Source organism: Mastigoproctus giganteus, chromosome 7 (assembly GCF_048544385.1).
Source record: "Mastigoproctus giganteus isolate SK-2022 chromosome 7, ASM4854438v1, whole genome shotgun sequence".
In the NCBI taxonomy this organism is placed as follows: domain Eukaryota; kingdom Metazoa; phylum Arthropoda; class Arachnida; order Uropygi; family Thelyphonidae; genus Mastigoproctus; species Mastigoproctus giganteus.
In genome coordinates this window covers 143,431,985-143,453,171 of record NC_143581.1, presented here as the reverse complement: position 1 = coordinate 143,453,171, position 21,187 = coordinate 143,431,985, and the positions used below count along the sequence as shown (strand labels likewise).

The 21,187-nt window shown below is 39.2% G+C and overlaps 1 protein-coding gene across 1 annotated transcript in view; it reads right to left on the bottom strand.

Annotated features, from left to right (window-relative positions):
• Positions 1–20,818, bottom strand: part of ksh (transmembrane protein 167A-like protein ksh) — a 98,903-nt gene extending 78,085 nt beyond the window's left edge. Inside the window, exon 1 of the mRNA XM_090377129.1 lies at positions 20,633–20,818. Within this exon, the coding sequence (XP_090233255.1) occupies positions 20,633–20,635 (3 nt within the window). The 5' untranslated portion in view covers positions 20,636–20,818. The remainder of the gene's footprint in view (positions 1–20,632) is intronic.
• Positions 20,819–21,187: the final 369 nt, after the last annotated feature.

The following is a 21,187-nucleotide window of genomic DNA, read 5'->3' as shown; positions in this document are numbered from 1 at the left end:
CTTCTGATGCTAAGTGGAGGTTCGTGAGCCTCAACATAAAGACTTTGAACTGGTGATGTTCTATATGCACCTAGGGCTATCCTAAGAGAAGAATGTTGGATGGGTGCAAGACAGCCAAGGTGCTCTCCCTAGCTGAGTCATAAACAGGTGCTCCATAGTCTAGCCGAGATCTAATCAGAGATTTATATAAGTGAGCAAGGTATAACGATCTGCACCCCAGTATGTACTGGAGATGACCCAGAGTATATTCATTTTCTGTGTGCAAGTGGTTCTCAGATACTTGATGTGCTCCTGGAAGTTTAACTTCTTATCAAAAATTAGCCCTAGGAGGCGAATACAATTGTGAATACTCACAATTGGTAGTGGATGATCGGCCAAGTGCAACTCAGGTTCAGGATGCATTGTGCACTTGGTGCAGAAATGTATAGCTGTAGATTTGTGGCTTGACAGTTTGTATCCATTTTGCGCCATCCATAATTCAATGTTATTAATGGATATTTATAGATGCCTCTCAATATAGTTCATATTCTGGGAATGGCAGGATATGGTAAGATCATCTGCATACAGATACGAGTCAACAGTATTTGGAATGCTGTTTGTGATGTTTATTCATATTGCAAACAGTGGCACTAAGAACAGAGCCTTGTGAGACGACTCCTTGAATGTACGTTTGAGATAAACCTGCCGGTACCTCACTTGGAAAGATCTGTGCCAAAGGAAGCTTTGAATAAAATATGGTAAATGGCCTCTCATATGAATAGAATGGAGATCTCTTAGGATACTGTAGCACCATGTAGTATCAAAGGCCTTCTCTATATCAAGGCATATCATGACGAGATGTTGATTTCTGATGAATGCATTTCTTATGTTGGATTTGGCTTTGGTCATGAGGTCTAGGGAAGATCTATTCTTCCCAAAGCCAAACTGATTATTACTGATTATGTTTTCGGATTCAAGGTACCAGGTGAGTTGATGGTGAACCATTTTTTCCGAAGTCTTACTCAGGCAGCTGGTTAGAGAAATTGGTCTATAGTTGTTAGGAATTGAATGGTCTTTCCCAGGTTTAGGTATGGCTATTACATAAGAATGTCACCAGGAAGTAGGGAATGTATGTTCTGAGAATATTCTATTGTAAAAATTTAGCAATGAAATTAGTGATTTCTGATTGAGGTTTGAATCATTATATTGTAGATTCCAACAGGGCAGGAGAGCTATTTCTTGAGATATATATATATAGATTCTTTCAGTTCAGATATTGTGAGTGGTTGGTTATAGGTAAAAGGACGTAGTTTTGAAGTTTAGTTTCTTTTTCTCAGCTTCAGCTTTAATTTTTTGAAAAGATGGTTGATATGCAGTTGAGGCGGACAATTCACAGAACACTGTTCCTAGGGCATTGGCAATTTCATCAGCAGATGAGATCTCCTTCCCATTCCAATTAATAATAGGAGAAGACAACTTATGATATTTACCATTTAGTTCCTTTATTTTTTCCCAGATTATTCGGGTATCAGTACCTTTGTTGATTGAGGAGGCAAATTTTATCCCGGGTCTTTTTTCGGCTTCCGCTGGATATAATGAACTTTGGCTCTCAGTCTCTTGGAGTTAATAAGATTGGCAGTGATGGGATGCTTGCGGAAGGCGTTCCATGCTGTTTTTTTTTCTCTCTTCGCTTTGTTACAATCACCATTCCACCAGTGATTGGTATGCCGATGGTTTCTTATTTGAGATTGTGGGATGGTGGCTTTTGCAACTGTTAGTATCTGCATTGTGATATGATTGGTGACAGTGTCAATAGCAGAAGACTATGATGTCATCATCATCAAAAGATACATGACTGATAAATTTCGTCCAGTTTGCTTTGGAAAATTTCCATTTTGTTTTTGTTTCAGTTTGTTTGGAATGGGTGGTTTGAATACTACAGTTCAGCGGATAGTGGCCACTATTTAGAGGATTATCATGTACTGCCCACTCTATAGTTAGGAAGAGGATCGGAGAGCAAATTGAGAGATCTATTGCATTGGTTGACCCAGTAGGAAAATGGATATATGTCCGTAAGCCAGTATTCAATAGTGTCAAATTCTCACAGTTAAGTAACATTTCAATGCGTTCACCACATCCGTCTGAGACCAGAGATCCCCATAATGGATGATGCCCATTAAAATCTCCTAGTAAATAAATATGAGTTGGTAATTGAGAAATTAGATTTAGCAGTTGCTGAATTGTACATGATTGATTCAGCAGAAGATAAATTGAGGCCAGTGTCAGTGTGATACCGATTACTATACAGGTAGCAACAGCTTCTAATGGTGTTTTCAATGGAATGTGCCTGGAGGGGACTCGTGATTCCACTAGTACAGCTACTTCTCCATGGGGGCTTTTAGTTTCAGATCGATCTTTTCTGAAGATAGTATTGTTTTTGACTGAAAAGGATATTTTTGTTGTTAGATTTGTTTCTTGCAAGCATATAGCAGCAGGATTGTAACAGTGAATTATTTCGTAGATATCATCAATATTGCTGCGAAAACCTCTGCAATTCCATTGTACGATTTGTTCCATTATTTGGTTTTCTGAGTGGAAGAGGAGTCTGCTTTTTGTGAGTGGCTTGTTTATATCTGTCGGGTTTTGATTTTTCTTTTTTTGAAAAATTTGGGCATCTTAAGTCATTGCCTTCTTCCATATCATCATCTGCATGTATCTCAAGCAGATCTTCTGAGTTGGTGGTATCATCTGTGTTCATGCTTGAGGGGCGAGATTGCTTCACCTCAACTGGATCTAAATTTTAAAAATTTTCCGCTACTTGACAAAGGGGAAGTCTCTGGGATGGAACTGTCAGTGGCGTATTACTGCATTGATCGACTGCCTTTGATGGATTTTGGACTGAGAGGACTGATCGAGCTCAGTTTGAGATTGATGTATCTGGAGGGATGGAAACTTCTGTTTGAAATGCTACTGACTGGTGACTAAGTAGCAGAGGCATAAGTGTATTTTGGATTACTTAATCTTACTTGTTTTCTTGCCTCTTGGTAGGAAACTTTATTTTTAACTTTATACTTTTGTATTTCTCCCCCAACTTCCAGAGGTCGCAGTCTTTGGAGTATGTTGGATGGCTGCCCTTGCAATTTGGACACTGTGGGGTTAGTGCCTTACATTCTGTTTGTGTGTGAGTTTTACACCCACAGTTTGCACATGTTGCGTCTCCATGGCATGCTGTCTGGGAATGGCCGAATTTCTGGCATTTAAAACATCTTAGGAGGTTCGGAATATATGGCCGAACGTGACAGTTTAAATATCCTGCCTTGACTGAAGCTGGTACGTTTGGAGAACTGAAAGTTAAAATTATACTACAGGTAGGAACTAAACTGCCATCTTTTCGGATCATGATCCTCTTTGCCTGAGTGATTTTTTTGTTCTTTAAGTTCCTGGGCTATTTCATCTTAAGGAACATTCAATAGATCCCATTCAGTGATCACTCCCTTTGAAGAATTGAAGGTGGTATGTGGTGCAATTTGAACTGGGATTCCATTCAAGGATGTCAGACTTAATAATAGTTCAGAGTATCGAGAATTGGTGGTCTCTATTAATAAATCTCCAGATTGGAGACGTTTCACCATTTTTGGTGAACCTGCAGCATGTTCAAGGCATCTCTGAATGATAAAGGGAGAGAGCATGCCCACAGGTTGTGTTGACAGAGAATGTATTATCAGGAATGCTAGTAATTCCTGTCTGCCAGTGTCTTTCTTCATTCTCTTTGAGATAGAGAAGTCATGGTCAGTGTCGTGTGTGTCATTTGGTTGAGAGCTCTTCGGCTCTAAGTGTGGAAAATCACGTGTTTCCATCTCTGCTCCTTTTAGCCCCAGGGGTTGTCTTATCCCCCAGGTTACTGGCCCCCACCATGTGGAGGCAGGAGTGGTGCCACCAGTGAACAAATGGTTGTTGAAGTAAGTAAGTAAAGGGTTAGTAATGAATATATAGAATAAAAAAGAAAGGTAGATTTTCTCTCTCGGATCTTACTTTTGTCCTTTAAAGTACAGAACCACTTCAAATAAACAAAAGAACAGGTGACACTAGAAAAGAAACAAAACTATAACACTTTGGGATAGCACTATAAATTCGCAGGAAAAAAATCACCTGTCACTATCGCTTGGCACTCGGGAGCCACTTGCCACCTCTCAGCCCATCCGCTCAACTTTTCTAGAACCTGTTGCAGCAGTACACTGTCATTAGTGTCATTAACAACCCTGCCAACCTTCGCATCGTCCGCAAACTTGGACATTAAGCCTGATATACCATCATCAATATCATTTATAAATACAGAAAACAACAATGGACCCAACACTGAACTCTGAAGGACTCCACTAATAACATTAGTCCACGAAGAGCAGTGTCCATTGATTACCACTCTGTTTTCTCCCACTCAATCATCCCTTTATCCATAGCAGCAATTTGCCTCCAATGCCACACTGCTCCAATTTGTGCAGCAATCTTGCATGTGCAACAGTATCAAAGGTTTTTCTAAGATCCAAATATATGATATCAAAGTTATTCTTTGCATCCAGTTCCTTTGTGACTACATCATAGTATCCAATCAAATTAGTCAGACAAGACTCCCCCTTAACAAACCCATCCTGTGTCCGAGCTATAACTGAAGTCTTGTCTAGATGATCCTGCAATGCTTCTTTAACCAGTGCCTCTATTAATTTCCCTGGAACAGAAGTTAAACTAACAGGTCTGTAATTACCTGTGTCTCCCTTTGATCCTCCTTTGTGGATTGGGGTCACATTTGCACATCTCCAGTCCATGGGCACGTCCCCTGAGTCCAGGGAAGCTCTCATAATTATGGTTAAGGGTTTGCTTACTTCCTTTGCCACCTCCTTTAATATAACTGGATAGATTCCATCCACCCCAGGTACCTTTCTTGTGTTTATCTTCAACAATTTCTCCTCCACTTTACTCTCAGTTATTATAAGATTATCTAGCTTACTGCCAGAGTTGAATACACCTCTGGCATTCCCCTCCCTGAATAATTACTAATGTGTGAATGTCGATGCAAAATATTCATTTAGTTTGTTAGCTAGATGAGCAGGATCATCAACAGTTGAACCATCGATATCAAGTGGCCCAATCTGATTCATCCCCTTCCTTCTAGAGTTTACATAAGTAAAGAACTCTTTGCTGTTTTCCTTTGCATCCTTTGCCAAAGATTTCTCGTAATCTGCCTTCGCCTGCCTAACCTCCTTTGTAACTTGGTTACAGACCAGCTTATATCTATCATAGGGTTCTGTGTCACATGTTAATTTAACATGTATCCCATGCATTTTTCTTCTTTGCCACATGTCTCATTAGTTCATCTGACATCCATTTAGGTCTAAATCTTGAACAATATTTCTTTGTTGTTATGAAAAGCCTAGTAGCTTCCAAGATTAATTCTTTGAATGCTTCCCATTTTGAATTTGGTGTTGGTAACATCATCAGTTGGTTCCACCGTATAGAATTTAAATACTGTCTCAGACCACAGTAGTCACCTTTACGAAAGCAAAAACCCTTCCCTTTACCCTTGATGGTAGTTACCTCTTTGAGTAAATCCCACTTCAGCACACTGTGATTACTGCCACCTAGTGGTTCCTTTATCTGCAGATTCTTGACGCATGAAGAATCATTACTGATAATCCAGTCAATATCCGGGAAATTAAAATCCCCCATTATAAGACACTAATTTATTGGCCCACTATTTCTCTGCACAACTGCTCATACTCATCAGATTCATCAGGCCTATAACTTACACATACTCTTCTTTTTTTCTTTCCCAGTGCTTATGTCACACCAATCAGACTCAACACTGCATCGTGCACCAACATCAATTGGATGCACTTCCTATGATTTTATGCATTCCTTAACTAACAGCATAACCCCTCCTCCGTTCCTGTCTATCCTTTCTGTACACATTGTACTCCCCAAATTCCAATTCTGCACTGCTTATATCTGTATGACACCACGTCTCTGATATCCCAACAATATCTGCCTTTGATGTCTTGACTAGCACTTCAAGCTCATCAAATTTATTACCTATACTACTATCATTATTACCTATACTCCTATCATTTATCCTAACACAGCCGATGTATTTATTTGTTCCACTATGACTTCCAACAGTCCTGGAAATCTCCATTGCCTTGCTTTCCGTGTTGCTGCTCATTCCAATAGACGCAGTGTAAGAATCCCTTTTGCCTCTACCTGCGGCCACTGTTAACCTTTTAGTCTGTGTATCACCCCCCCCCAAGATAGTAGTTTTCCAACCCACCTAACACTGTGTCGATAGTGTCAGCAAATATCCTTGCTCCCTTTCTATTTAAGTGTGCCCCATCCCTGTAGAAGCAGCCTCTCCTGTAAACAAGCACAGACCAGGCTGAAAAAAATTCTATATAAAAAAAGTCTTAATATGATTGGATAGATCCCATCCACCCCAGGTGCCTTTTTTTTTTTTTTATGTTCAGCTTCAACAATTCCTCTTCCACTATTCTTTCAGTTATCACAGAGTCATTTGGGCCCCCATATGATAAACTTCTGACGTTCCCTCCCCTAAAGAATTCCTCATGTGTAAATGTATATGCAAAATGCCTATTCACTTTGTCAATTAAGCAGCAAAGACGTCTATGCTACTACTAACAGTAGAAGAAAGGGACTGAATCACATTGGGCCACTTGATACCGATGGGTTAACTTTTGATGACACTGCTCAGGTTACCGACAGTCTAATGCAGTGGTTCCCAACCCGTGTTCCCCAGCACATTGACGTGCCACGAGATGAGGAAAAACACCGAGTTCAGCGGCAATTACTATTTAGGTGTGTCGCAAATATGGGTATTTTAACTCTAAGTGTGACTTGACTGACAAAAGAAAGGGACCCACTCTAATGGAATCTTAAGTATCTGTAGAAAAAACCTGCAGACAGAAACATAACATCCATGAGACAGAGAGTGTCTCATGGATGTTGTTTCTGTAAGAGATGGGTCATTAATTAACCTAACTGCCCTCTTTTGAATGGAATCTAGACACCTGGGGGTTAACAGGCAGTACCCCAAATGTGGGAATAATATTCCATGGTAGGGTGGATTTGAGAATTCTAAAGAGTGGGTAGCTGTTTAAAAAAAAAGTAATGCTGAGAGCACAAGAGAAAATCCAGTTTTTTTGATACAGAGGAAGCAATATTTGTAAACTGCTTGTGCCAAGAGAGATTATAAGTCAGGGTAATCCTTAATAGAGATGTGGCTTGTCTCAAAATCTGAGTGGAATCAAAGAAAAGCATAGGAGCTGAAGAATCCCTTTAGCATTAGTATAGGCATAAGATCCAAGAAAGCAAGCTTATATGGTGTTTTTCCTAAACTCACAGCACACTTGAAAAGGGTCACAACACATCAATGTGCCAGGGCACATAGGTTAAGGAACCACTCCATTAGACTGTCAGCAACCTGAGCAGTGTCATCAAAAGTTAACCCATCGGTATCAAGTGGCCCAATTGTTGTTGTTGTTATTTGGTTTTTAGGAGCATTAGCAACTAAGGCCATATTGCTCTGGGAATATGCGGTGGTCATTCTCTGACCTTTCCGCATCCTCCGTATTTGGTGGTGACGGGCTCGGACCCCGGTCTAATCAAGAAGCGTGTGAAGTGGCCCAATGTGATTCAAACCATTCCTCCTACTGTTAACATAAGCTTAGAAGTCTTTGCTGCTTAATTGATAAAGTGAATTGGTATTTTCAATCTACATTCTCACAAGAGGAATTCTTTAGAGGAGGGGATGCCAGAAGTTTAACAAACTATAATGGGGGCTAAATAAATATGTGATAATTCAAAGTATAAGTGGGGGGGTGGAAACCTTCCTATTTCACAAGCCCACTCACTCCAAAATTTTGTCTAGTTCTGCCTTGAATTTATTTAAGCTGTCAACTTCCACGACAGATGGAAGCTTGTTCCAGCAATCAACTGCTGTGTGGTTGATTGCAGGAACATGATGGCTAAATGCAAATTTCAGCACATCTATTCTACAACTACCTTTCCTCAGTTCCAATTTATGCTCCCTCAGATGTATAATCTCACTAAGAAGAAGAATCCTATCAGCATTGAGCTTGATCAAACCATTCAAAGTCTTATACACCTCAATCAGATCACCTTACAGGTGCCTAGTCTCCAGAAACTGCAAATTGGCAAACTTAAGCCTTTATTGGTAAGAGAAACCATTTCTTCCACTCACCAATCTCTTTGCACTCTTCTGTACACATTCCAGCAGCTCTACATCCTTCCTAAAATGAGGCCCCCAAACCTGTACTCAAGGTGCCTTATACAAGGGGATAATTAATACCTCTTTATGGCTGCTAGCAAAATTCCTGCATGCTGTTAACAATGTCCTATGAGTGACTCTTGCGGCCAGTCTGCACTGCTCAGAAAATTTCATATCTGACTGCACAATTACTCCCAGTTCTTTTTCATTCTTCACTTCACTGATCGTAGTACTGCATGCTTGGTACGTTATTCTGGGGTATTGCATATGCAACCCATATGCAGTACTTTACATTTGTCCATGTTATACTTCAATTGGCACTTCTCTGCCCATCTGCTCAACTTATCTAGATGATATGATCTAGCCATGAGGAATGTCTGTGTTTTTTAAGTGCAGAGAATCTGAAGAAATTAGGTGCCCACTCAGTGTTCTGATGGGAGTCTATGAGAGCTTGAAGAGTCAGGTAGATGCCCTTGAAGGAATTAAAATGGGGGCCCATCAAGCTCTCAGTTGCCCAACTCAATGCTACAGCTCTCTTGTGCACCAGGCAACACAGCAGCAATCTTCAGGGCAGAATGCACTGGTCCCATAAGAGCTAGTTATTGTTGGTGACTCAATTGTCAGGGAAAAGGGAAATATATTGTGCAAAAAGGATAGGTGAAATAGGACCAGGTTATGTCTGCCAGGGACAAAAGTTGATAAAGTTGTAGAGCAGATATAATCTTTTAAGAGCACAAAAGGTGATATCATTGTACATGTTGGCACTAATGACATTAAATGTAGGAGACGTGAATTTACTTAGCAAGCACAGGTCAATGTGAAAAAAAGTCGCAAGTTAGAGATAAATTTAAAAGTTTCTGCAATTCTGCTCACACACGATAGGAGGGAGTATATGATGAGAGCCTTATCAATCAATTCTGCCCTGGAGAAATTATATCGGGATGAAATAAACTTAAACACTTGCTTCTACAGGTATGGGAAAAACTTAAATAGAAAGGTTGCAAGAATATTTGCTGATGCTATCAGCCCAATGTTAGGTGGGTCTGAAAACTGCTAGCTTGGGGGTGGAGTCAAAGACTAATAGTAGCCACAGGAGGTGGAAATGATTCTTGCACTGCTTCTATTGAAATGAGCAGCAGCCCGGAAAGTAAGTTACTGGGGATTTCAGGAACTGCTCGGAGTCATGAAACAAGTAAATGCATGGGCTGTGTTAGAGTAACTAAGAGTAAGAACAGGTGCATGTATACTTGTATGTACACCAATTCAAGGATTATAGTAAATAAACTTGATGAATTTGAAGTGCTGGTTAAGACATCCAGAGCGGATATTGTTGAGATATCAGAGACGTGGTGTCACTCAGATATAAGTAATGCAGAATTGGAATTTGGAGAGTACAATGTGTACAGGAAGGATAGACAGGACAGGAAGGGAGGAGGGGTTATGCTGTTAGTTAAGAAACACACAAAATCTAAGGAAGTGCATCCAATTGATGTTGGTGGACAATGCAATGTTGAGTCTGTTTGGTGTGACATAAGCACTGGAAAAGGAAAAAATGAGAGGTGTGTTATAGGCCTAATGAATCTGATGAGTATAATGAGCAATTTTGCAGAGAAATAGAATGGACCAGTAAATCAGGGTGTCTTATAAAGGGGGATTTTAATTTCCCAGAGATAGACTGGAATTTGTGGGTTGGTCACTCACACACTAGCAAGGCTTTTGTGGATTTATTGGATGATTGTTTTCAGGAGGCAACTAGATCTGATTATTAGTAGTGATTCTTCATTCATTAAGAATCTGCAGATAAAGGACCCACTAGGTGGCAGTGATCACAGTGTGCTGAAGTGGGATTTACTCAAAGAGGTAACTACCATCAAGGGTAAAGGGAAGGGTTTTTGCTTTCGTAAAGGTGACTAAAGTGGTCTGAGACAGTATTTAAATTCTATTCGGTGGGACCAACTGAAGATGTTACCAACAGCAAATTCAAAATGGGAAACGTTCAAGGAAGTAATTTTGGACGTTACTATGCCTCTTGTTCCAACTAAGAAATATTGTTCTAAGTATAGGCCTAAATGGATGTCAGATGAACTAATGAGACTCGTGGGACAGAATAAAAATGCATGGGATGCACAAATTATCAGGCGACACAGAAGCCTACGGTGGATACAAGCTAGTCTGCAATCAAATCACAAAGGAGATTAAGGTAAGCAAAGGCTGATTATGAGAAATATTTCGCAAAGGATGCAAAGAAAAACAGCACAGACTTCTTTACTTATATAAATTCAAAAAGGCAGGGGATGAATCAGATTGGTCCACTTGATATCAATAGTTTGACTGTAGATGATCATTCTCAGATAGCTGCCATACTAAATGAGTATTTTGCATCTATATTCACACATGAGGAGTTATTCAAGGACAAGATTGCCAGATATTTATCAAACTGTAACAGAGAGTTAAATGATTTTGTAATAACTGAGAGCAAAGTACAGGAGAAATTGTTGAAGTTAAACATAGGAAAGACACCTGGAGTAGGTTGGATCTATCCAGTTACATTAAAGGAGGTGGCAAAGGAAGTAAGCAAAGCTTTAGCCATAATTATGAGAGCATCCTTAGACTCGAGGGAATTCCTGAAGGACTAGAGATGTGCAAATGTATCCCCAATCCCAAAGGGGATCAAAGGGTGACACGAGTAATTATAGACTATAAATATTTATACTTTTTTTTTTCTGTTCCAGGGAAAATAATGGAGTCACTGATGAAAGAAGCATTGCAGGATCATCTAAACAAGGCAGCAGCAATAATTCAGACACAGTATGGGTTTGTTAAGGGCAAGTCTTGTCTGACCAATTTGATTTTGACATCATTTGATTTAGATTTCAGCAAAGCTTTTGATTATGTTGCACATGGAAGACTACTGTACAAATTGCAGCAGTATGGCATTAAGGGCAAGTTGCTACAATGGATAAAAGGATGGTTGAGTCAGAGAAGTTAGAGTGGTAATCAATGGATATTGCTCTACATGGACTAATGTTATTAGTGGTGTCCTCCAGGGTTCAGTGTTGGGTCCACTGTTGTTTTGTATATTTATCAATGATATTGATGAAGGTATATCAGGCTTAGTGTCGAAGTTTGCAGATGATACAAAGGTTGGCGGGGTTGTTAATAACAGTATGCTGCTGCAACACGATCTGGAAAAGTTGGGCAGATGGGCCGTGAAGTGGCAAATGAAGTTTAATATTGGAAAATGCAAAGTACTGCATATGGGTGGCAAAAACCCCATACAAATGTATTAATTGAGTGATGTTACACTCAGAGTAGTGGAGAATGAAAGAGATCTGGGGGTAATTGTGCAGTCTGATATGAATTTTTCTGAGCAGTGCAGACAGGTTGCCAGAGTAGGTAATGAGGTCTTGTAAATGATATACAGGAATTTTGCAAACAGGGAAAAGGAGGTGATTATCCCCTTGTATAAGGCAATGGTCAGGCCACACCTTGAGTACTGTATACAGATCTGTAAGCCTTATTTTAGGAAGGATGTAGAGTTGCTAGAACACGTACAAACCAGGGCAACAAGACTGGCGAAGGGAAGAAAGGGGTGCTCTTACGAAGAAAGGCTTAAGTTATGCATATTGCAGCTTCTGGAGAGTAGGCACCTGTGAGGCGATATGATTGAGGTGCATAAGGTCTTGAATGGATTGAGCAGGCTGATGAGATTCTTCCAATTGCAGACAGTAAAGGTTCCCTGAACAAACTTCCATCTGTTGTTGTGGAAGTTGATAGCATAAATAAATTCAGGCAGAACTATACAAACATTTGGAACGAATGAATCGTTGAAATGGGAAGGGTTTCTTTTCTTTCTTTTTTTGCTGATGCTGTATGAAGCTTGCTTTCTTGCATCATATGCCTCTACTAATCCTAAAATTCACCGCAGATCCTGTTGCAGTAGCATACTGTTATTATCATTAACAACTTTGCCACGCATCATATCATCTGTTAACTTGGACATTTATCATGATATACCTTCATCAATATCATTGATAAATACAAAAAACAACAATGGACCCAACATTGAACCTCGGGGTACTCTATTACTAACCTTATTAAACAAAGAGCAGCATCATAATATCCAATTAAATTGCTCAGACAATAAATGCACTTAAAAACCCATACTGCATCTTGTCTAGATGATCCTACAGTCCCTCTTTAACCAGGACTCCATGATTTTCCCTGGAACAGAAGTTAAACTAACAGATCTGTAATTACTCATGTCGCCCTTTGATCCCCTCTTGTGAACTGGGGATACATTAGGACATCTCCAGTCTGTGAGTACCTTCTCTGAGTTCAAGGATGCTCTCATAAACATGGCTAAAGGAGGCTCTTTTGCTGCCTCCTTTAATATAACTGGATAGATCCCATCTACCCTGGGTATCTTTCTTATGTATAACTTCAACAATTTCTCCTCCACTTTGCTCTCGGATATTACAAAATCCTTTAGCTCCCTGTTACAGTTCGATAACCTTCTGGCATTATCTTCCCTGCACTCCTCATATGTGAATGTGGATACAATATACTCATTCAGTTTGTCAGCTACCTGAGCAGGATCATCAACAGTCGAACAGAAGAAAGGCTTAAGTAATAGTAGTAGTGGCATGTGATGCCAGAAAGCAAGCGTATGAGCTCATGCAACATCAGCCAAAAAAAAAAAAAAAAATTACAAAACAATCCCCTCTAAATATTTGTCCAGGTCCTCCTTAAATTTATTTAACCTATCAACTTCCACAATGACAGATGGAAGTTTGTTCCAGCAATTAACCACCCGCTGGCTAAAGGCAAATTTCTGCACATCTATTTTATAACTGTCTTTCCTAAATTTGAATTTATGCCCCCTTAGGTTCGTAATCTGAGTAAGTGGAAGAATCCCATCAGAATTCAGCATGCTCAACCCATTCAAGGCCTTATACAACTCAATCAGATCTCCTCGCAGGTGCCTATTCTCCAGCTGCTGCAATTTGCAGAACTTAAGCCTCTCCTGGTATGAGGATCCCTTCATTCCCCTCACCAATCTTGTTGCCCTTCTCTGTACACGCTCAGGCAAATCTACATCCTTCCTAAAATGAGGCCTCCAGACCTGCACGCAGTACTCAAGGCATGGCCTGACCATTGCCTTATACAGAGGGACAATCACCTCCTTTTCCCTGCTAACAAAATTCCTATATATCATTGACAAAACCCCCATGACCTGCTCTTGCAGCCTCTGAAAACTTCATATCTGACTGCACAATTACTCCCAGGCCTTTTTCATTTTCTACCACCTTAAGTGTAGTACCACACAGTTGGTACTTTTCTCTGGGGTTACTTCTACCCATATGCAGTACTTTGCATTTTTCAATGTTAAACTTCAGTTGCCACTTCCCAGCCCATCTGCCCAAATTTTCTAGATCCTGTTGCAGTAACACACTGCCATTACTGTCATTAACAACCCTGCCAACCTCTGTATCATCTGCAAACTTCAATACTAAGCCTGATATACCTTCATCAATATCATTGATAAATATACAAAACAACAGTGGATCCAACACCGAACCCTGTGGGACTCCACTAATAACATTAGTCCACGAAGAGCAGCACCCACTGATTACCACCCTCTTGTCTTCTCCCATTCAACCATCCTTTTATTCATTGTAGCAACCTACCCTTAATACCATTCTGCTTCAATTTGTACAGTAGTCTTCCATGCGCAACAGTGTCAAAAGCTTTCCTGAAATCCAACTATATGATATCAAAGTTCGGCAAATTGCAGTGTCTCTAGACTAGGCACCTGCAAGGTGATCTGATCAAGGTGTATAAGACCTTGAATGGTTTGATTAAGCTCAATGCTAATGGAATTCTTTCTCTTGCTCAGAATACTCACCTTACGGGACAAATTCAAATCAAGGAAAGATAATTGTATAATAAATGTCCAGAAATTTGCCTTTAGCCAGTGGATGGTTGATAGTTGGAAGAAACTTCCATCTGTTGTAGTGAATGTCAACAACTTAAATAAGTTCAAGACAGAACTAGACAAGCATTAGCATTAGTAGAGGCATATGATGCAAGAAAGCAAGCTTATACAGCATCAGCCAAAAAATTAAAAAAAAAAAAAAAAAAACCTCTTCCCATTTCACCCATCCATTCACTCCAAAGTGTGTATAGTTCTGCCTTTAATTTATTTAAGCTGTCAACTTCAACGACAGATGGAAGTTTGTTCTGGCATTAGCATTAGTAGAGGCATTTGATGCAAGAAAGCAAGCTTATGCAGCATCAGCCAGAAAAAAAAAAAAAAACCCACTTCCACTTCACCCCTCTGTTCGTTCAAAATACCTGTCCAGCTGAGCCTTAAACTTATTTAGGCTATCAACCTCCACCACAAGGGATGGCAGTCTGTTCCACCAACCAACCACCCGCTGGCTAAAGGCAAATTTCCGCACGTCTATCCTACATCTGTCTTTCCTCAATTTGAATTTATGCCCTCTCAGGTGATTTTTCTGAGTTAGAGGAAGAATCCCATCAGCATTGAGCATGCTTAACCATTCAAGGCTTTATACACCTCTATCAGATCACCTCGCTGGTGCCTAGTCTCCAGACACTGTAATTTGCAAAACTTAAGCCTTTCTTCGTAAGAGCACCCCTTTGTTCCATTCACTAATCTTGTTGCCCTTCTCTGTACTCGTTCCAGCAGCTCTACATCCTTCTTGAAATGAGGCCTCCAGACCTGTATACAGTACTCTAGGTGTGGCCTGACCATTGCCTTATACAATGGAATAATCACATCCTTATCCCTGCTGGAAAAATTCCTGTATATCATTGACAATACTCCATGAGCTACTCTTGCAGCCCGTCTGCACTGCTCAGAGAACTTCATATCTGCCTGCACAATCACCCCCAAGTCCCTTTCATTCTCTACCACTGTCAGTGTAGTACCACAGAGTTGATACGTTGCTCTGGGGTTGCTTTTTCCCATGTGTAGTACTTTACATTTGTCAATGTTAAACTTCATTTGCCACCTCTCAGCTCATCTGCTCAACCTTTCCAGATCCTGTTGCAGCAGCATAGTGTCAGTAGTGTCCTTGACAACCCTGCCAACCTTTGTATCATCTGCAAACTTGGACATTAAGCTTGATATACCATCATCAATATCATTTATAAATACAGAAAACAATAATGGACCCAACACTGAGCCCTGAGGGACTCCACTAATAACATTAGTCCACGATGAGCAGTGTCCATTGATTACCACTCTCTGTCTTCTTCCCCTCAACCACCCCTTTATCCATAGCAGCAATTTGCCTCCAATGTCACACTGCTCCAATTTGTGTAGCAGTCTTCCATGTGCAACAGTATCAAAAGCCTTTCTAAGATCCAAGTATATAATATCAAAGTTATTCCCTGCATCCAGTTCTTTTGTGACTGCATCATAGTATCCAATCAAGTTGGTCAGGCAAGACTTCCCCTTAACAAAACCATGCTGTGTCTGAGCTATAACTGAAGTCTTGTCCAAATGATCCTGCAGTGCTTCTTTAACCAGTGCCTCCATTAATTTTCCTGGAACTGAAGTTAAGCTCACAGGTCTATAATTACTTGTGTCAGCCTTTGATCATCCTTTGTGAATTGGGGTCACATTTGCACATTTCCAGTCTATGGGTACCTCCCCTGAGTCCAAGGAAGCTCTCATAATTATGGCTAAGGGTTTGCTTACTTCCTTTGCTGCCTCCTTTAATATAACTGGATAGATCCCATCCACCCCGGGTGCCTTTCTTGTGTTTATCTTCAACAGTTTCTCCTCCACTTTACTCCCAGTTATTTCAAGATTCTGTAGCTTACTGCTAGAGTTGAATACACCTCTGGCATTCCCCTTGCTGAATAACTCCTCACGTGTGAATGTCGATGCAAAATATTCATTTAGTTTGTTCGCTACCTGAGCAGGATCATCAACAGTTGACCCATCAATATCAAGTGGACCAATCCGATTCATCCCCTTCCTTCTAGAGTTTACATAAGTAAAGAACTCTTTGCTGTTTTTCTTTGCATCCCTTGCCAAGGATTTCTCGTAATCTGCCTTCGCCTGCCTAACCTCCTTTGTAACTTTGTAACAAGAATTTGAAGTGAACAGATGGGTGAAATAGGAAGGGTTTTTTTTATTTTTTTATTTGGCCTATGCTATATAAGCTCGCTTTTATGCATCATACACATCTACTAATGCTAAATGCGGGTTGGTTGTTTTATAGCACATCAGAGACAAAGAATAACTGATTTCTGTTCTCTTAAAAATGTTTTAAACTTATGTTCTTGTTAATGCTCCAGCACCACTATATCAGAAGTGTTCACAATTAATTACTCTAACAATGAATACAATCTTTAAATCATATTTAGCAGTTACACCAGTTTAAACCACATTCCTCTCAAATATGTGTGTATTAGTGCACTGTCATGCTTGACTAATACTTTATAAAAACCACTGCACTATCGAGGATTACTTGCCCAACAGTCTCAACTGAAAGTTAACATGTTTGCTACCATAATGGCAAATTTGTGTCAAACGAATAGCAATTTTTGTCTTGAATGCAACTGTAAATGAGCACAATAAAAGGAAATGCACATGAAATGAACAACTGTTTGAACCATGGACAATTTGCATTATGGCTGGGATTTTGTGTGGCATCAATTTTACTGCCTAGAGAGCATGACATAAGCTATATACTTAATTCACAGTTTCATATGTTCTTTGCATATGTTGAAGTTATTTCATCTAATTCAGTATTTCCCACAACAAGAATGGGTACAATTTTTTGAAGACTATGCTCTGTGAATTTTAATCCTTTAATTTGTGAAAAACAAAAGATCATCCTTAAGTTTGTGTCCACTGATAAAATTTTTTTTAAAAAATGTTTTCCTATAAAATTTTCCTCCAAAGGGTTGTTAAAATGGATCCATGGCCTGAGAAATCAGGACTGAAAAGGAACAGAGATGGACAGTATGTTGAAGTTGATGACATTGAATTAGGTTTTTATAATGTCATATGATATTGAAATAGAATTATTTTCACCCACTGGCTAAATCCATTTACTAAAAAGCAGTGCCTACTTGATCCAATACACACAGAAAGGACCCTCACAAATATAAGCAGCAGCGAACGTGTTAAGAATGCTGGTAAGCGATAATCCACTTGGGGCATCAAAAAAAGTGAGTTATGGAAAATATACTGATCATATATTAAGGATTCCCTGGGCCAAACCAGGCACATTGCTAAGGGGAGATATAAATATGATATAGCCCATAAACCTTTCACAAGTGATGTAATAAGTCGTCCTGTAAAACACAACCTAACTTCTATAATTACCCCTCTCTTACAAACACAACAGTACCTAGTGTATTTTTACATAATACATTAGTTACTGCAGTGATGAGTAAAAAATCAAGCAAGAATTATGTATTTTTGTTATGTTGTGGGGATTTCATATACGACTGCATAACATCTCAAACAGTAAAAATCTTTATATATTTACTAATCACTCTGCCAATGTACTGATACGTGAGTTAATTGTGCGGTGCCACAATTTTTTTTTTTTTTTTTTACTGTATATTCTAAAATATTTAATAATCACAATAACAGCCAAAAGCCTTACATTTGTGATTTACAATTTAGGTTAAAAATGAAAATGCAAATGAAATGAATATACAATTTAGAGAAGTAGCCAGACAAAATCACATTTATTATTATTATTATTAGCTATATGGTGCAAGGAAGCCTGAGGCTTATGCTGCACCAGCCAAAAAAAAATTCCCAAGTTACCCTAAGAGAGAGAGAGAGAGAGACAAGGGAATCACCAAGAAAGACAAGAACGATGATATCCAGCTCAGAACCCTGGGTGTGCAAAGCCCATACTCACCAGATGTGAGCCCCTGGGGTTATAAATGCCTTCTGGACAGAGAGAGACGGAACATGATTGGTTACGGATATTACTGGCAGATATTAAAGGCTAAGAGAGAACAAGGTGGGGAAAAAAAAAGACTTTGGACAGTCTGTCCCCGACATACGTAAGAGATACATTCCGGGACTTCTTGTAAATATTCAAGACTATATCTGCAAAAAAGGCCTCTAAGGTTGTAGTTATACTTACCACAAGTTTAGACAAATACACCAACCATTTAAATAAACTGATTTAATGATAAAATAATACAATAAAAACTGTAAAATAATTTACCAAAAACTGATTTACTTTAAAACAAATAAAAATGAATTGATAAATTTAAAATACATTAAAAATTATAAATTTTTATAATTTATAAAAATTTATAATTTTTATAAGTTTTTGGTAAACTATTTTACAGTTTTTATTGTATTATTTCAGTATACTATTCAGTATTATTTTATCATTAAATCAGTTTATTTAAACGGTTGGTGTATTTGTCTAAACTTGTGGTATTCAAGGCTATATCCCTGATGTGCCAAAATTACAAGAACCACATAATATCCTCAAAACAATGAAGAAAAATAGTTAAAAAGTTACAAGAGACGCTGTCACACCATATGACATGCAAATGAAGTGTGCACTAAATGCGCAAAATGGTAGAATGTGAATTCAAACTTTATCACAATAACCCAACATAAGCATTTCCACTAGAAGAGGCATATGATGCAAGAAAGCAACCCTATATAGCATAAGCCAAAAAAAAAAAAAAAAAAGTCCTTCCTGTTTTACCCATCCATTGACTCCAAAAGTTTGTCTAGTTCAGCCTTGAATTTATTTAAGCTGTCCACTTCTCCAATGACAGAATGAAGTTTGTTCCAGCAATCGCCCACTGGCTAAAGGCAAATTTCCACACATCTGTTCTATAACTGTCTTTCCTCAATTTCAATTTATGCTCCCTCAGGTGCAGAATCTGAGCAAAAAGAAGAATCCCATCAGCATTGAGCTTGCTCAAACCATTCAAGGCCTTATACACCTCAGTCAGATCATCTTGCAAGTGCCTCATCTCCAAACTTAGCAACTTGCACAACTTAAGCCTTTCTTGGTTACAGCAACCCTTTTTTCCACTCACTAATCTTACTGCCCTTCTCTGTACTCATTCCAGCAGCTCTACATCTTTCCTAAAATGAGGCCTTCAGACCTGTATACAGTACTCAAGGTGTGGCCTGACCATTGCCTTATACAAGAGGCTAATCACCTCCTTATCACTGCTAGAAAAATTCCTATATATGTTACATGTGTAACAAATATTACATACAAAATACAAACAAAAGCTACAACTCCAGTCTCAAACAAAACTGAACTGACTCTACAATCCAGAAAGAATGACTGTGATTATGATTATTAGTAGCCATAAGGTGCAAGGAAGCCTGAGGCTTATGCTACACCATCCAAAAAAAAAAAAAAAAAAAAAAATTCTGTGTTACCCTGAGAGACAGAGTCAGAAATAGAAGTGAATCACCAAGAAAGCAAAAAAGAGAAGAATGATGATGTCCAGCTCAGGACCCCAGGTTTGCCAAGCCGATACTCTGGTGAGTATCGGCTTGGCAGAGCCCCTGGGGTAGTGATGACAAAGGTTAAAGTGTAATCCTCCGAAGAAATTGTCTGTATAATATTTTATCAAAAAAAATTACGTAACTACTACTACTACTGCGGCTAACGTTAAGTCGGAGACTAACTGTATTTACAAGCTGGTACCCACCCCCGGCCCGATCGATCGTTGCGAGTAGAAGTGATTAACAGGCACAGCCACTCCTACTCGGAGAATAAACATCTTCCCTTGGGAACTCGTTTTCCGATTGTAAAAGAGCGGAAACGGGGGGGAAATTGCTGATGTTGTTGTTATTTGGTTTTTAGGAGCATTAGCAATTAAGGCCATATTGCTCCGGGGATATGCGTTGGTCATTTCCTGACCTTTCCGCATCCTCCGCATTTGGTGGTCACGGGCTCGAACCCCGGTCTGATCAAGAGCGTGTGCTACGCACTGCTGCTCCTGTCCACCTGGCTACGGAGGCGCCGGTGTGGGGGGGGGGTTCACTTTAAGTAAAAAGCAACAGGTGGGTGAGGTAGGCCTGCCTGTCATTGCTACTCGCAACGATCGATCAGAAGGTATACCGGATTGTAAAGACTAACCAGGACTCTTCCTCCCTTCTACCAGATGTCTGGTAACTGTACTTAAGTCACTTTTGTTTATTGGGCGAAAATATATTTTAGCAACTGACAACAGCAAACCAAATATATTTATTACTTAAATGTACAATATTTCATAAAATTCAGTTATATTTTCAAAAGTAAGGAATGGTACTACGGGTCATTACAATGACAACTTCCTTTATCTGACTTAAACGCTACCTACCATGGTACACAATCACCAAACTAACATAGAAGCAGTAAAATCAACGCTCCACAACCATGGCAAACACCAGATTTGTCAACTCACCCTATCACATACGCCACAGATTAATAATAAAAAATATACTTCTCTGTGACATACGCCAACAGGATTGCCAGTTCGTACTGTACACTGACATCAAACAATAGTATAAAAAAAAAAAAAAATGACCAGAAAGTTTAGAGATTTTCGAAAATGTTAAAAAAAAAAAAATATATATATATATATTTATTTTTGCAAGTAAACAAAGAAACGTATCTTTTCCCACTGTTTTGTATTGTAGTGACATGTAGATTTATTAGGTGGGTAATTTAAACGTATCCTTATTAGAGTGCTTAATTAATTTAAACCGACACTACCAATCTATAATGTCTATTACTTCACTGTTTTTTACATTAAAACACTATTTCACAACTAAGTCTAATAATGCAACGTTGCAACTAATTGATTTTTCATATGGCGAAAATTCATGATAGCAAAGATAAGCAACGGAATTCAGTTCTGCAGTTTCCTGCTCAT